This window comes from Pristiophorus japonicus, chromosome 13 (genome assembly GCF_044704955.1).
Source record: "Pristiophorus japonicus isolate sPriJap1 chromosome 13, sPriJap1.hap1, whole genome shotgun sequence".
Taxonomy (NCBI): Eukaryota; Metazoa; Chordata; class Chondrichthyes; family Pristiophoridae; genus Pristiophorus; species Pristiophorus japonicus.
In genome coordinates, this window is record NC_091989.1 from 32252813 (window position 1) to 32270452 (window position 17640).

Sequence of the window (17640 nt, forward strand, 5' to 3'; positions counted from 1 at the left end):
CCACCAGGCCAAAGTTGACACAAGCTCCATTGAGGACCAGAAGAAGCCCACTAAGTTAAGTTTTTATAATTTCTTTGAAGCTTCCTCGTGAGCCAGGAGTAGCAGCAGTGTTCTTCCAAGCTCCACAAGGAAACCTAGAACCACCCCTGCATCAGGCTTCCTCCTCTGACTGCGATTGCTCAGCCGAGCCTCTCCAATCCACTTACCTTGTGGTCGGGATCATTCCTGCCGGTCCCTGGCAGCGGGCTCAGAACCGCCCGATTTTAACGGCTGTGCAGCAGTTTCCTGCCGACTTCATGGCCTTTTTGTTTGGGAAGTTGGCTAAACATTATCCCCGTCAACAAGAAAAAATACAGATGTGGAACCCATGTCTTATCATTTATTCTATAGCACAACTGCAGAACAAACTGCCCTGACTCTGCCACCCATTTCAGTCTTATTTCATTTCACAAGGTTAAAGTAAAAGAGTAGGTATTATAGATGGAGTCATCCTGTCTAAAGCAATGTATGGCCTATTCAATGCCAACAGCAGTGTAGTTATTCTGGCATTCTGTTTCTGGCAGGCTCCCTGATATTTCAGTGAGTTTACCCAGTGAGTAGCTAAGCCATAGAGATGAACGAGGTCCAGACTCCAATTCTACTCTATGTTGAGTTAGCTGATTTCAGTTGGAGAGGCAGTAGGAACACTACAACTGACCTTAGCAACCACCTTCCCCCAAAAAACTGCTATTGTCTAGCTTGTGCTTTACAGTATTCCCCAAAAATGATGTGTCATTTGTATGTACAGCGTAACATCACTCTGAATTATCCTGAAGAAAGTATGCACGTTTTACAACAGCCTATTTTTAAAAAAATTCTCAGTATGCGGCATCGCTGTCAAGGTTAGAATTTATTGCATCCCTAGTTCCCCAGCCATTTGAAGCAATTCAGTGGCTTGTTAAGTTGTTTCAAAGGACAGCATATTTTCTTCCCTAAACCATACTCTAGGAACTAAAGTATCCTTGAGGAAAGAGTGATCATAGCATGGTTGAATTTGAAATTCATTTGGAGATGTTATGTATTGATGTGTGTATCGTCCTGGTACCTTAAATGTAATGTAAGCACAATGCTACACCACAGAGGGCGCTGTGGTGGGAAACCTGGAAGTACCTGCAACAGGCACTATAAAAGGCTGAGAGGCACTCTGGAGCTGAACAATAAAGGACGAAGGTCACAGCAGTTAGATTTACACCAGACCGTGTGGAGTCAGTGATTTGTGTGCTACATACACCACAGGAGGGTGAGAAAGTTGGATCTCAAACCAGTGTCCTGATCTTGAATAAAGGTGATTACAAAGGTATGAAGGCAAAGTTGGCTGAAATGGACTGGAAAAATAGATTAGTCGGTTGATAAGCAGTGGCAAACATTAAAGAAGATATTTTGTAACTCTCAACAAAAATATATTCCAGTGAGAAGGAAAGACTTTAAGAGAAGGGAGAATCATCCATGGTTAACTAAGGAAGTAATGGATGGTATCAAATTGAAAACAATGGCATACAAAGTTGGCAAGATTAGTAGGAGGCCAGAGGATTGGGAATTTTTTTTAAAAACAGCAAAGGACGACTATAAAAAAAAAAGAGGGAAGATAGATTATGAAAGTAAATTAGCAAGAAATATAAAAACAGATGATAAGAGCTTCTACAGGTATATAAAAAGGAAGAAAGTAGCTAAAGTAAACATTGGTCCCTTAGAGGATGAAACTAGGGAATTAATAATGGGGAACAGGGAAATGGCAGAGACTTTGAACAAATATTTTATATCGGTCTTCACAGTAGCAGATACTAAAAACATCCCGATTATAGATAATCAAGGAGCTATAGGGAGAACATAAAACAATCACTATCACAAAAGAAAAAATACTCAGTAAAATAATGGGACTAAAGGTGGCCAAGTCCCCTGGACCTGATGGCTTGCAGTGGATTAGAAAACCGCAAATGTAATGCCCCTATGTAAAAAAGGAGGGAGGCAGAAATCAGGAAACTATAGACCGGTTAGCCTAACGTCTGTCATTGGGAAAATGCTGGAGTCCATTATTAAGGAAGCAGTAGCAGGACATTTGGAAAAGCATAATGTAGTCAAGCAGAGTCATCATGGTTTTATGAAAGGGAAATCATGTTTGACAAATTTGCTGGAGTTCTTTGAGGATGTAAGAGCATTGTGGATAAGGGGAAACCAGTGGATGTGGTGTATTTGGATTTCCAGAAGGCATTTGATAAGCTGCCACATAAAAGGTTACTGCACAAGATAAAAGTTCACGGGGTTGGGTGTAATATATTAGCATGGATAGCGGATTGGCTAACTAACAGAAAACAGAGAGTCGGGATAAATGGGTCATTTTTTGGTTGGCAAACGGTAACTAGTGGGGTGCCACAGGGATGCTGGGGCCTAAACTATTTACAATCTATATTAATGACATGAAAGAAGGGACCGAGTGTAATGTAGCCAAGTTTGCTGATGATACAAAGATGGGTGGGAAAGCAAGTTGTGAGGAGGACACAAAAAATCTGCAAATAGATATAGACAGGCTAAGTGAGTGGGCAAACATTTGGCAGATGGAGTATAATGTGGGAAAATGTGAGGTTTTCCATTTTGGCAGGAAAAATTAAAAAGCAAATTATTATTTAAATGGAGAGAGATAATAAAATGTTTCAGTGCATGAAACACAAAAAGTTAGCATGCAGGTACAGCAAGTAATCAGAAAGGCTAATGGAATGTTGGCCTTTATTGCAAGGGGGGATAGAGTATAAAAGCAGAGAAGTCCTGCTACAAGTGTACAGGGTATTGGTGAGGCTGCACCTAGAGTACTGTGTACAGTTTTGGTCTCCTTATTTAATGAAGGATATACTTTCACTGGAGGCAGTTCAGAGAAGGTTCACGAGGTTGATTCCTGAGTTGAAGGGGTTGACTTATGAAGAAAGATTGAGCAGGTTGGGCCTATATTCATTGGAGTTTAGAAGAATGAGAGGTGATTTTATTGAAACATATAAGATACTGAGGGGGCAAGACAGGCTAGATGCAGAGAGGATGTTTCCACTCGTGGGGGAATCTAGAATTAGGGTGAATAGTTTAAGAATAAGGGTTTGCCCATTTAGAACTGAGATGAGGAGAAATTTTTTCTTCTCAGAGGGTCAAAAATCTGTGGAATTCTCTGTCCCAGAGAGCTGTGGAGGCTGGGTCATTGAATATATTTAAGGTGGAGATAGACAGATTTTTGAGTGATAAGGGAGTGAAGGGCAGGGAAGTGGAGCTGAGCCCACGATCAGATCAGCCATGATCTTATTAAATAGCGGAGCAGGCTCAAGGGGCCAAATGGCCTACTCCTGCTCCTATTTCTTATGTTCTTATGTTATACTAGTGAACCAGTTGGGGTTTTGCAACAATCGGACAGCTTCATGGTCATTTTTATTGATACCAACTTTTTTTAAACTGCATTCAAATTCTCAAGCTGCCATGATAAGACTTGAACTCGGGCTCTCTGGATTATTATTCCGGGCCTCTGGATTGCTCTTCCAGTAACATAACCATTAAAGTACCTACAGTTCTTACAGTGACTCGGAAAATGACATCAAACCTTATCCAGGCATTATTTGTCCAAGAAGCAATAGTACAGCAGTTATCTTCTTCAGTGGAATTCAAAAAATTCTAATTAATGGCAGATTTGAGCAAAGAATTGCTCTGATGTGTTGCAACATTATAAAGATGTTGCCTTTTAATACATTTATGATGTCACCACACATAGGGCCCAAGTTTCGGGCCGCGCCTAGAATGGCGCAGCCCCGACCTGGACGCCCGTTTTTTGCGCCCGAGAGTGTGCCTAAAAAATACTTACCTATTCTCCGGCTCCTTGCAGGTCCTCTGGAGCTGGGCGAGGCGCAGCACGAGCTGTGGGGGGCGGAGCCATGTCCCTGCGCTGAAAACAGTGCCGGAACCTCTGCACAGGCGCGCTACAGTGGGCGCGCATGTGCAGTGGCTCCAGGCGCCTAAAACTGTGTGGGAGGGGCCCGAAGCACGCAGCCCCTAGCCCTGGCCGAATGGCCTCACTGGGGCGGCGTGGATCAGGCTCACCTCCCATGCCCAGCTCCTGCTTCCTCCCCTCAGCTGGCTCTCTCAAACACCGCCCCCCCCTCCCCCCGAGCTCCCGCTCCGACTCCCCCCCCGACCCGACCCGACTCCCCCCTGACCCGACCCGACTCCCCCCCCCGGACCTGACCTCCGCTCCACCCCCCCCCCCCCCCCCCCAGGACCCGACTCGACTCGACTCCCGCTCCCCCCCCGGACTCGATCCGACTCCCGCTCCGCTCACGGACCGGACCGGACCCCCCCACCCCCCGCCAGGACCCGACCCGACCCACCCGCGCCCCCCCCCAGGACCCGACCCGACCCCCGCCCACCTACCTTTAACTCCGGTGCTGGGGGCGGGCCCTGCCCAGAGTCTTGGGCGTGGCCGGGCCGGGCCCATTCAGCCTCCCACTCCTCTCCTCTCTCCTCTCCCCCTCCCTTCCTCCCTCCCTTTTCCCCCTCCCTCCCTCCCTCTCCTCCCCCTCCCTCTCCTCCCTCCCCTCCCTCCCTCTCTTCCCTCTCCTCCCTCCCTCTCCTCCCCCCCCTCCCTCTCCTCCCGCTGTCAGAAACACAGGCACTGACAGACAGAAAGTGAGAGACACACTGGGGGGGGGGGGGGCGGCCTGTTCCAGCACACTGTTGGAGGGCTCCCGGTGCTGCAGTCGGTAAGTAGAAAATGTTTTATTTATTGATTTTTAATTTTTTTTAATTTTTGATTAAATACTGTGCTCCCAAGAGATGCTGGGATCCCTTGGGACTCCAAAAGGTGGGCCCTCTGGTGGTCAGGTGTAATGAAAGTTACAAAAGGGTTAAATACATAACATCACTCCCCCGTGAAGTCAACAGTCCACTTATTTACAAGGTGAGACGATCTGGGGCTTTGCGCTCCCTTGTCGATCGTCTTGGTACAAATGCTGGTGTGGGTGGGTTGGTCAGTTCTTCACTGGGCTGTTGGGCAGCCAGCCTTGCCGGGCTGCTGGAGATGATGATTTTGGTTTCATGGTTAACTATGATGTCAGTTGCCACTGGTGTGTGTGTGTGTTGGAAGCTCAAAGTTGGTGGTGTCCTCTTCGGGTTGTTCGTAACTGTTGGTGAACCGCAATTTGATTTGGTCCAAATGTTTTCTGTATGTTTGCCCATTGGTCAGTTTGACCTGAAACACCCTACTCCCCTCTTTGGCTGTGACTGTGCCAGCGAGCCATTTGGGACCATGTCCATAATTGAGCACAAACACAGGATCATTGATCCCAATATTGCATGACAAATTTGCACGGTCATGGTACATACTTTGTTGATGCCGCTTGCCCTCCACGTGATCATGGAGATCAGGGTGGACAAGAGAGAGCCTTGTTTTAAGTGCCCTTTTCATGAGCAGCTCAATTGGGGGAATCCCGGTGAGTGAATGGGGTCTGGTGCGGTAGCTGAGCAGCACTCGGGACAACCGGATCTGCAATGAGCCTTTCGACACACATTTCAAGCTTTGCTTGATGATCTGAATTGCCCGTTCTGCCTGGCTGTTGGATGCGGGCTTGAACGGGGCAGATGTGGCATGTTTGATCCCGTTGCAGGTCATGAATTCCTTGAATTCAGCACTGGTGAAGCACGGCCCATTGTCGCTGACTAGGACTTCAGGCAAGCCGTGTGTGGCAAACATAGCTTGTAGGCTTTCAATGATGGCCGTGGATGTGCTTACAAACATTATTGTACATTCAATCCGTTTTGAATAAGCGTCCACGACAATCAAAAACATTTTGCCTAGGAATGGGCCCGTATAGTCTACATGGATCCTTGACCACGGTTTGGATGGCCATGACCACAAACATAGCGGTGCCTCTCTGGGTGCGTTGCTCAACTGAGAGCAAGTGTTGCACTGGCGCACGCAGGACTCTAAATCTGAGTCGATGCAAGGCCACCACACGTGAGATCTGGCTATGGCTTTCATCATTACGATGCCTGGGTGGGTGTTGTGTAGTTCGCAAGTAAATGTGTCTCTGCCTTTCTTGGGCAAGACCACGCGATTGCCCCACAAGAGACAGTCCGCCTGCAGAGACAACTCTTCTTTGCGTCTGTGGAATGGCTTAATCGCTTCCTGCATCTCCACTGGGACACTGGACCAGCTCCCATGGAGGACACAGTTTTTTACCAAGGACAGTAAAGGATCCTGGCTCGTCCAGGTCCTGATCTGGTGGGCTGTAACGGAGGACTTCTCATTGTCAAATGCCTCCATGACCATGAGCAAGTCTGCTGGCTGTGCCATTTCCACCCCGGTGGTGGGCAATGGTAGTCGACTGAGAGCATCTGCGCAGTTCTCTGTGCCCAGTCTGTGGCGGATTACATAGTTGTATGCTGACAGCGTGAGCGCCCATCTTTGGGTGCGAGCAGAGGCATTGGTATTAATACCTTTGCTCTCAGAGAACAGCGATATGAGCGGCTTGTGGTCAGTTTCAAGCTCGAACTTGAGGCCAAGTAAGTATTGGTGCATTTTTTTTACCCTGTAAAAGCACGCCAGAACCTCTTTTTCAACCATGCTGTAGGCCCTTTCAGCCTTGGACAAACTCCTGGATGCATAAGCGACCGGTTGCAAAATCTCCGAATCATTAGCCTGTTGTAACACACACCCGACCCCGTATGACGACGCATCGCAAGCTAACACTAATCGTTTACATGGATTATACAGGACAAGCAGTTTGTTAGAACACAATAAATTTCTGGCTTTCTTAAAGGCAGCCTCTTGTGAATTCCTCCATACCCAGTCATCTCCCTTGCGCAGTAGCGCATGTAGGGGTTCTAGCAGGGTGCTTAACCCAGGTAGAAAATTACCGAAATAGTTAAGGAGTCCCAGGAACAACCGCAGCTCTGTCACACTCTGTGGTCGCGGCGCGTTCTTGATGGCCTCCGTCTTGGCGTCAGTAGGTCTGATGCCGTCTGCTGCGATTCTCCTTCCTAAGAATTCGACATCCTGTGCCAGGAAAACACACTTCGAGCATTTCAACCGGAGCCCCACGCGATCCAACCGACTAAGAACCTCCTCCAGATTCTTCAAGTGCTCCATGGTGTCCCGACCTGTAACCAATATGTCGTCCTGGAAAACCACTGTGCAAGGAACCAACTTTAGCAGGCTCTCCATGTTCCGCTGGAAGATCGCCGCGGCCGACCGAATCCCGAACAGGCACCAGTTGTAGATAAGCAGACCTTTGTGCGTGTTGATGCAGCTGAGGCCTTTCAAAGACTTCTCCAGCTCCTGTGTCACGTAGGCTGAGGTCAGCTCCAGCTTAGTGAACATCTTCCCTCCAGCCAAGGTCGCAAATAGGTCGTCTGCCTTGGGTAGCGGGTACTGGTCCTGCAGCGAAAAACGGTTAATCGTTACTTTATAGTCCCCGCAAATTCTAACCGTACCGTCCTCCTCGAGTACCGGGACAATCGGACTGGCCCAGTCGTTGAATTCCACCGGCGTGATGATGCCTTCATGTTGCAGCCTGTCCAGCTCAGTTTCCACTTTTTCATGTATCATGTATGGTACCGCCCGAGCCTTGTGGTGGATGGGTCGCGTACTGGGAATCAAATGGATCTGCACTTTCACCCCGAGAAGCTTCCAATGCCTGGCTCAAATAGCGATGGGAACTTGCTTAGAACCTGGGTACATGAGGCGTCGTCGACGGACGAAAGTGCTCGGATGTCGTCCCAGTTCCAGCGGATTTTCCCCAACCAGTTTCTGCCAAACAACATGGGGCCATCCCCTGGCACAATCCACAGTGGGAGTTCATGTACTGCTCCATCATAGGAGACTTTGACTTCTGCACTGCCAATTACAGGGATTAGTTCCTTGGTGTAAGTCCTTAGTTTAGTGTGAATGGGGCTGAGCTTGAGCCTTTTCCCACTGCCTGTCGAAGGCCTTTTTACTCATTATGGACTGACTTGCCCCCGTGTCCAGCTCCATAGATACTGGAATGCCATTCTGTTCAACTTTCAACATTATAGGTGGGCATTTCGTCATGAACGTGTGTACCCCGTACACTTCTGCCTCCTCCGTACGAGTTTCTAACTCAGTCTGATCCACTGTGGATCGATCTTCCTCTGCAACTTGGTGGTTGCAAGGTTTGCAGGGTTTGCAGCTTGCCTGCACATTCGTTGGAGGTGTCCCATTGTTCTGCAACCATTGCACGCATAGTGCTTAAAGCGACATTGATGGGGTCAATGATCACCCCCGCAGCGCCAACAGGGTATTAACTGCCTCGCATTAACAGATGATGGCGGACTCTGGGTCAATTGAGGTCGGGCCACAGCAGCCGGCGTGTACGTTCTGCCCTGTACATTTCTGCTCAAAACCAACGTTACTTTATGCACAGTACTGGCCGAAACTTCTTTGTTCTGTGAAATCAGCTTGATGTTGTCGCTACCTGCCTGGGCTACCATTATGGCTTTACTCAGATTCGGAGTTTCTACAGTTTGCGAAGGATTGTCTCGTGTCCGATGCCCAGTACAAAAAAGTCTCTCAGCATTTGTTCTAGGAATCCCTCAAACTCACAATGTCCTGCGAGGCGCCTTAGTTCGGCGACATAACTCGCCACTTCCTGGCCCTCCGATCGTTGACATGTGTAGAACCGATATCTCGCCATCAAAACGCTCTCCTTAGGATTTAGGTGCTCCCGGACCAGCGTACACAATTCTTCGTAGGATTTCTCTGTTGGTTTTGCCGGGGCCAGGAGATTCTTCATGAGGCTATAGGTTGTTGCCCCACAGTTAGGAGGATCGCCCTTTGTTTGGTGGCATTCTCGTCCCCTTCCAGCTCGTTGGCCACAAAGTATTGGTCGAGTCTCTCCACGAAGGCCTCCCAATCGACCCCTTCTGAGAACTTCTCCAGGATGCCGACTGTTCTTTGCATCTTTGCACCGTTGTTCGTTACCTTGTCGTCAATTGTTACACATAATAAATGGTGAGACTGAGTACTGTGTGTAATGAGCAAGTGTGACCTTAGCTCCTTTATTAAGGTTCCAGAGTGCAGGTACCTCGTGAGCGGCCTGCTTATATACTGTGCTCCCAAGGGATGCTGGGATCCCTTGGGACTCCAACAGGTGGACCCCCTGGTGGTCAGGTGTAATGCAAGTTACAAAGGGTTAAAAACATAACACCTATGATGATGATGATGATGATATTCAAGGCTGAGATCGACAGATTTGTGGGGTCTAAGAGAATCAAGGGGCTATGGGGATCGGGCGAGGAAGTGATGTTGAGGTAGAAGATCATCCATGATCTTATTGAAAGCCGATGCAGGCTCGAGGGGCCTTATGGCCTACTCCTGCTCCTATTTCTTGGGCTAGAATTTCGGTTGTCGGCGAAAATGGTAGTTTTACGCCAAAATTACAGTTTTCGCTGCGCTACCGTTTTTAGGCCTAAATTTCAGCCTTTACTTTGGTAAACTCTGCGTTGCACGAGGATTCGCGCCGCAAACCATGAGTTTCGGCAAGTTTATTCCAAGGCCGGTAGCACTGCGAGAGAGTCCTTGGGAGGGGGGGATAAAAAAAAAAAAAAAATTGCTAAAAAACATTCACAAAACCCTTACCTACAAAATCGCTGAAAAATAATTTAAAAAAATAAAAACTTGAACTTACCTTTTTTGCAGGTCTTCATACTTACCGCTGCTGGCAGGGCTGCACTGCAGGTTTGACCCGTCGGTATTCTGGGCGTAGTAGAGAATGCTGAAATTACGACGGTAACGCAATCCGTGGCGTTGCATGTCGTTTCACGTCGGCACACCTCTCCCTGTCGGTACGAGGAAGCGCTGCCATAAAAAGATGCCCGAAGATCCCGCTGACCAGGTTTTCGTCGCGGAGGGTCAAATCGCGGCAAAAACCCGGTTGCAAAGTCGGCGAAATTCTAGTCCATAATGTTTGTAAATGCTCACAAAAGGTAGAACATAATTTTTTTTTTAAATTTCATTCTTATTTTGATTATAGGAACAAAATTCACCTCAAATGAGATACCTGCAATAACTTGTAATATCACAGTTCCTTATTGTTGGAAACTGGAAGAAATCACTTGATGTTTTGTTTTCGGTTCGGCTGATTCACTGATTCAGTATATCTTAATATAATAGACAGGAATGGTCTCACTGTTGTAAGAACAGATTGCTGTTCTAAGAACATTACTGTACATTCAGTAAATTGAATCAGAGAAATGATTGCCATTCATCAGGCATTACTTTCAAGTTTAAATTGATGCTAATTTAATACAGCTAAATATCTAATCTGGACACGTGTAAACAATAAAGAAATTACATTGTTTTGTTCTGCATAGCCTGAAATCTTCTAAACTATTTACTCTCTTTAGTTATTAGTTACTCTTTAAATTATGCTTTAATGTAGTTCAAAAATATGTTGAACGGTAATTGTTGGTTACACAAGTAATTGTTAGTTTACACGGGTAATTGTTAATTACATGAGTAATCATTAGTTACATGAGTAATTATTGCTTACCTTATATTTGGCACTTGTAAGGTGCCTCTGTTTAAAAAGGTAAGGATTGTCAGACTTCCTGTTATAAACACTCACTGCATAATCTACAGCCAGATTTGCCTCCCGGTCAGATACTGGAACCCGGGTAAACACTTCTGTAGAATTAACAGAAACTGTGGCTGAAAGCACGAGACAAAAACAAAGCAAATCACATACAAAAACTCCACAAGCCATTCTCAAGGATGAATTCTATTTTGTAGAAATGGATGATAAAATAATTAAAAGAAATGTCAAATTTAGAACCCTTGGCTCCGCAAAGATCCACAAACTGAGTTTCCTGAGGGATTTTTGCACATGGTTTGGCTAAGTGCCAAAAGGGTTTGTTGAGTTAGCATGTTTTTTGGTAAGTAAACTAACATCCTGACATTAGGTCAACAAGTGTATATATTTTGTGCTTACTAGGCCAATTTGGTAACGGGTCAAATCGAAAGACATACAGAGAGCTGACTTTGCAGAATTTTGTATGAGATCAAAAATGTTTACAATCTTTAGCTGAAGTTGCCCTGCTTTTTCAAAAATAAAATACAATTTTAATAGGGCTGTCAAGCAATTAATAAAAGTAATCGCATTTAATCTCAAGATTAAAAATTTTACTCTCAGTTAATCATTTTAATTGCATATTTAATTCATAGATCTTCTGAAAGGGTCAGACAATACTATTAAATAGTTAAAGCAGAAAATTAAATAAAACATCAAGAAGAAAATAATGAAGAGGGGGATTATATCTTGGGATACTCAACGTAAGCACCAAGACCCCTGCCCAGAATCACAAGTAGATGTACTCCTTCCATTTTGGGTTGAGGGAGGGAGGGGGGTGAAATTGTTTGTTGCAGGATGAGGGAGAATCAGAAAGATAGTCGTTTCCCCTTGGTGGGTGGGAGGGGAGGAAAAAATCAAAGAGAAAGTTATTGCTTCCCATAAAAAGAGAGAAGTAAAATTAGAGACTAATTCATTGTTTCTCCAAGGTAAGGCAGAGGGAAACTCACTACTTCTCAAGATGGGAGAGATGTCACTGCATCCCCAGCAAGATGAGCAAGAGAAAATAAGAAGAACTGTTGTCTTCAAGTCTCTTTGCATATCTCTAGGGAAATGTCTTAGGAAAAGCTAATACAAAAGCAAAATACCGTGGATGCTGGAAATCTAAAATAAAAACAGAAAATCATGAAAACACTCAGCAGGTCAGGCAGCATCTGTGGAAAGAAACAGAGGTTTCTCTCAACAGATATTGCCTGACCTGCTATGGCTCCAGCATTTTCTGTGTTTATTTCCAGATTTCCAACATCTGCAGTATTTTGCTTTTGTTTTAGTGTTTAATTCACTGCCACCTGTCTTCCAGGAATGCCCACCTTGAAGAACTTCTGCTCTTCTCTCTGATAGCATTTCCATTTGTCTCTTTTAACCTTCATTCCTATCTGTTTCACGTCTCGAGTTTGATCACTTGTCTGCTAAAACTTGCTTTCACCGATGAGATGTCAATCCAAGGCTCTGTCTTCCCTCTCAAGTGGACGTAAACGATCAGGGGATCAGTAGAATAGGGGCCGGTGCCCTGGACAATATTTATCCCTTGACCAACATCTCAAACAGATAATCTGGTCATTTATCTCATTGTAGTTTGTGGGAGCTTGTTGTACGCAAATTGGCTGCCGCATTTCCTACATTACAATAGTGACTACACGTCAAAAAGTACTTCATTACTTAATTCCTGAGGTTGTGAAAAACGCTGTATAAATACAAATCTTTCTTTCATCTCTTTCCTAAGCAATTGTCCTTTGGCTCTGACTTATTCCACATCGATTTTAGTTTGAACATATTACTAATTTTATTAGTAGGCCCCTCCATTTGGACGGGGAGAGTAGCGTGTTGATGATGTGGGAGCATTGGCCTTTGCCCTGTGCCACCCATCAATGGTCTGTACATTTATCTCACTGTAGTTTGTGGGAGCTAGCTGTGTGCCAATTGGCTGCCGGTTTCCCACATTACAACAGTGACTACACTCCAAAAGTACTTCATTGGCAGTAAAGCGCTTTGAGACATCCAATGGTCATGAAAAACCCCATATAAATCCAAGTCTTTCTTTCTTACAAAACTAGGCACCAACATATCACTGGCATTCCAACATATATCCAATTTCCTACATTATAACAGTGACTACACTTCAAAAAGGGTACTTCATTAGCTGTAAAGCGCTTTGGCACGTCTGGTGGTCGTAAAAGGCTCTATATAGGACAACGCGGACTATTTTCCATACCTCGGGAGCCTACTATCAGCAAGGGCAGTCATCGACGACGAGATCCAACACTGCCTCCAGTTTGCCAGCGCAGCCTTCGGTCGCCTGAAGAATAGGATGTTTATAGACCAGGACCTTAAATCTGGCACCAAGCTTATGGTCTACAGGTCAGCAGTGATATCCACCCTCTTATATGGCTCAGAGACGTGGACCATATACAGTAGACACCTCAAAGCGCTGGAGAAGTACCACCAGTGCTGCCTCCGCAAGATCCTGCAAATCCACTGAGAGGATAGACGCACCAACATCAGTGTTCTCAATCAGGCCAACATCCCCAGCATTGAAGCACTGACCATGCTTGATCAGCTCCGCTGGGCAGGCCACAACGTTCGCATGTCAAACACCGAGACTCCCAAAGCAAGTGCTCTACTCGGAGCTCCTTCACGGCAAATGAGCCAAAGGTGGGCAGAGGAAACGGTACAGGGACACCCTGAAAGCCTCCTTGAAAAAGCACAACATCCCCACTGACACCTGGGAGTCCTTGACCAAAGACCACCCTAAGTGAAGAAAGTGCATCCGGGAGGGCGCCAAGCACCTCGAGTCTCATCACCGAGAGCATGCAGAAAACAAGCGCAGGAAGTGGAAAGAGCGTGTGGCAAATCAGTCCCGCTCACCCTTTATTGAATTATTGAATGTATTCAAATCACAGATAGATAGATTTTTAACCAATAAGGGAATTAAGAGTTACGGGGAGTGGGCGGGTAAGTGGAGCTGAGTCCACGGCCAGATCAGCCATGATCTTGTTGAATGGCGGAGCAGGCTCGAAGGGCTAGATGGCCTACTCCTGTTCCTAATTCTTATGTTCTTATGTTCTTTCCTACAACGACTATGTGTCCCACCTGTGACGGGGACTGTGGCTCTCGTATTGGACTGTTCAGCCACCTAAGGACTCGATTCCGAGGGACTGCCTTTGTTATGAGATGCGAGTTCATCTTTTTCTTCCATTGAAACCCCCAACAGAGCGAGTGAAGGATTGGCACAGGCGCACACAGCGGCAGGGATTCGCGGCTCCTTTACTAAGATGGCGAGGGCGGAGCGGGACTGGGGCTCGGCGGCACGTGTCAGTGACATCACCGATTGGCATTTTGAACCAATTAGATTTCGGAAGGAAAACGGCTCAAGCCGGAGAAGATGGAGGTTTGGCTGGCGTAGTACGTGCAAGGTGACTCTGAGCTTGAGGGAGGCCGTGAGCAGCAACTGTGTGAGGGAAAAGAGTGAAAGGTGAGTCGATGCGACCGAGCCGCTGTGTCACGGGGAGTAATCGGGAGTCGGGTCCTTGGGTAGCAGCGCATTAATGCTGCTCCACATCTTCCCAGTCGGCATTGGTCCATCTCTCTCTCTGAACTGGGATTCAGGTTCCGTGCTATCAGCTGCTTTATCCGAAATCGTTCCTGCTCTTTATTGCTCAGTTATTAATTGGGAGATTAGGAATGAAGGTCGAAGCACGGTAACGGTTAGCGAGCCAGACATCTATCCGTTTCTCTCCTTTGGATAATAGAAAGTCTCCTGGCTCATGGAATAAGATGGATTAAAGAGACCACCCGATTTTTGGCATATCCACCGCTGATTCTGTTTAGTGTGGAGCTGAGGTGATGGAATTTCTTTAGTCTCTCTTGTGTAGAGGTCAAGACTGCTCTACTAAACCTTGTTATTTAGTAATCACATGATGCAGTTTTAATAAGTAAGGATGCTAATATTTCTTTTTATATTTTTGCTGAACAGTTGTAATCACAGATTAGGAATGGAGTTGGAAAGGACACTTAAATGTGTTCGATCTTGGAAGTATTTTGATCCCGCTGCCTATCTATTTTAAACTCAGTTTTGTGATTAACGATATGGAATGTTTAGTCTGACTGATTTTTGATACTTGTCTGTCAAAAGCAAGGAAATTGAGAAAGTGGAAATGTCCACTTGTTGTGCAATACACGAAACTCGCAGTGTAACTTAATATCGGAAGGCAGTCATGTGGCTTGAGAAATTGGCAGCTCACGTCACATCAAGCGTGGTAATGGGAGCTGCCCAGAAGAGGAAATGCAGTGTGGTATAAAGCATAAACTCATCATCATAGGCAGTCCCTCGGGATCGAGGAAGACTTGCTTCCACTCTTATCATGAGTTCTTAGGTGGCTGTAGAGCCTAATACGAGAGCCACAGTCTCTGTCACAGGAGGGACAGATAGTGGTTGAGGGGAAGGGTGCTGCACGCTCCTTCCGCTGCCTGCACTTGATTGCTGTATGCTTTCAGCGACGATACTCGAGGAGCTCAGTGCCCTCCCGAATGCACTTCCTCCACTTAGGGCAGTCTTCGGCTAGGGACTCCCAGGTGTCAGTGGGAATGTTGCACTTTATTAGGGAGACTTTGAGGGTGTCCTTGTAACATTTCCTCTGCCTGCCTTTGGATGGTTTGCCGTGGACGAGTTCTGAGTAGAGCGCTTGCTTTGGGAGCCTCGTGTTTGGCATGCGAACTATGTGGCCTGCCCAGCGGAGCTGATTAAGTGTGGTCAGTGATTCAGTGCTAATATTTGTGCATCTGTCCTCCCAGGGGATTTGTGGGATCTTGCGGAGACATTGCTGGTGGTATTTCTCCAGTGACTTGAGGTGTCTGCTGTACATGGTCCACGTCTCTGAACCATACAGGAGGGCGGCTATTACTACGGCCTGTAGACCATGAGCCTGGTGACAGTTTTGAGGGCCTGGTCTTCAAACACTCTTTTCCTCGGGCGGCCGAAGGCTGCATTGGCGCACTGGAGGCAGTGTTGGATTTCGTCGTCAATGCCTGCTCTTCTTGATAAGAGACTCCCGAGATAAGGGAAGTGGTCCACATTGTCCAGGGCCGCGCCGTGGATCTTGATGTCTGGGGGGCAGTGCTGTGCGGCGAGGACAGGCTGGTGGAGGACCTTTGTCTTACTGATGTTTAGTGTAAGGCCCGTGCTTTCATACGCCCCGGTAAATATGTCGACTATGACCTGGAGTTCAGCCTGTGTGTGCATAAACTAGCGAGGATGAGTAATACAATATTTGGTCTATTGTAGTACATAGTAAACTGTACACTACGGATGCTGGAAATCTGAAATGAAAATAATGGAAATACTTGGGTCAGGCAGCAACTATGGAGAGAGAAAAAGAGTTGATATTTCAGGTTGATGACCGATTGCCAGAATATAACTGCTTTGGTATTTAATTATATTTAGTTACAAGTTGCTGGAGCAAATGAAACGGGGAACAAATACATCTGCTCAGCTTTTATCATTTATACAAGAATAACTTCTTTCATGCCATTTAAAAAAAAAAAGAATAATACCTTTTGATCCATCAGACAAGGAGCTATAAATTGATAGCCCTAACTGGAAAGTGAGTTCCTTTTCCTTTTTTAAAAAAAACCTTGGAGGAAATTAATCAGTTAACATTGAAGCACCAAAAATATAATTAAAGAAACCTAAAAGCAGACAACAAGAAAGGGAGCCAGATCTTTCCAAATGTCTGAGTAGAAGTAAGCCTATTTGTTGAAAATGAGGAAGAGTAGATAATGCCTCTCTAGAAGATTGTTGTTATCAGTGAAAGGGACATGAGGCTTGCAGGTGTTTGGGAAACTAACTGAAATCAAAATAGTGACTTTTTGGACTGCAGTGGGACTTGTATCCTGCCCAAACAGGAGCCCCAATGCTGCCAGTAACTGGATCACCAAAGGGAATTTGCATCCTAATCCAGGGAACAAGCAGCAGATTATTGGAGATTCTGGAAATTTGAAATAAAACAAAGTACTAGAAACACTTAGCAGGTCAGGCAGATCTGTGAAGAGAGGAAGGTAGGGTTGATAACCTTCCGCAGAACCGTTTTATTCCTAATTCAGGGAATTCCTCAATGCCATTAGCCGATGGTTTACTGACTAAAGATAATATCCCAGATTAAAATAGGTAACTGAGTGCTGATTAAGTATTATAATATTTATGCTAACCAAGTAAGTTAACTTTAATCCATTTTTGAGACTAAATAAATAAGTGCTTTACAAGACATGTGGTTTGATGTAGTTAGCTTTGTGTCTGAAATAGGATCACAGCTAAGAGCTAGGCTCTCGGGATCTAATCTAATCATTATTCTTGGTGTATTGGTGTTTATGTACAGCTGGCATAGATTCCCTCTACATCAATAGACATTTAAGAGGTCGATGGATCGAAACCATCCTCTGCTAACTGCAATCTTTAATGTGGGTGCAACCAACATTTGCACTCCAACTGATCCCAGCCAAGAGTTCAATAGACATTTAAACTATTAAACTCCTTTCACAACAGGTCTTACTTGGAGTTTTATTCTGGTCCTGCAAATCATTGCATGTTTTCTGTACTCCAGCTAGCATAAGAGAAATCTATTGCATAAAGTTGTTTATAGAACTTCCTTTCCAGTTAGGGCTACCAATTTATGGGTCCTTGTGCAATAGTTCAGAGGTATTCATATATTTTTATGGCATGAGGAAAAGTCACGCAGTTGCAAATGATAAACTGAGCACAAGCATTTGTTCTGTTTTTGCATTTGTTCTAACAGCTGAGCTTCCTTAGTACCGGCTTTTTAATTTGCTATGCTGAACTCCTTGTACTTCAGTGCCCCTGCAGAATGGTTAAAAAGCAAATTTGTCAATTGATTCACAAGGCAGCAATTCAGTCTGTTTGTACTGTTTGTTTTACTTGGATTTATATCACTAAAGTCATTTGATGGAATAACTGCCAGCCATTTGTTTTTATATCTTAAGC

General features: G+C 45.5%; 2 protein-coding genes across 9 annotated transcripts in view; one reads left to right on the forward strand and one right to left on the reverse strand.

The window, feature by feature from the left end:
* The window catches only part of LOC139277977 (kininogen-1-like), a 58910-nt gene extending 45013 nt beyond the window's left edge, over positions 1–13897 (reverse strand). For 3 of the 4 annotated variants that reach the window (XM_070896623.1, XM_070896621.1, XM_070896620.1), the window contains exon 1: positions 13737–13897. In XM_070896623.1, the coding sequence (XP_070752724.1) occupies positions 13737–13829 (93 nt within the window). In that variant the 5' untranslated portion in view covers positions 13830–13897. Of the gene's footprint in view, positions 1–10571; positions 10706–13736 lie in introns of all 4 variants that reach the window. The other variant, XM_070896622.1, reaches the window with a different exon arrangement.
* Positions 13898–13995: 98 nt separating this feature from the next.
* Positions 13996–17640, forward strand: part of slc26a5 (solute carrier family 26 member 5) — a 117920-nt gene continuing 114275 nt past the window's right edge. For 4 of the 5 annotated variants that reach the window (XM_070897319.1, XM_070897323.1, XM_070897322.1 and 1 more), the window contains exon 1: positions 13996–14118. The gene's annotated coding sequence lies outside the window, so the exon portion shown is untranslated. Of the gene's footprint in view, positions 14119–14464; positions 14487–17640 lie in introns of those variants that run through there. The other variant, XM_070897321.1, reaches the window with a different exon arrangement.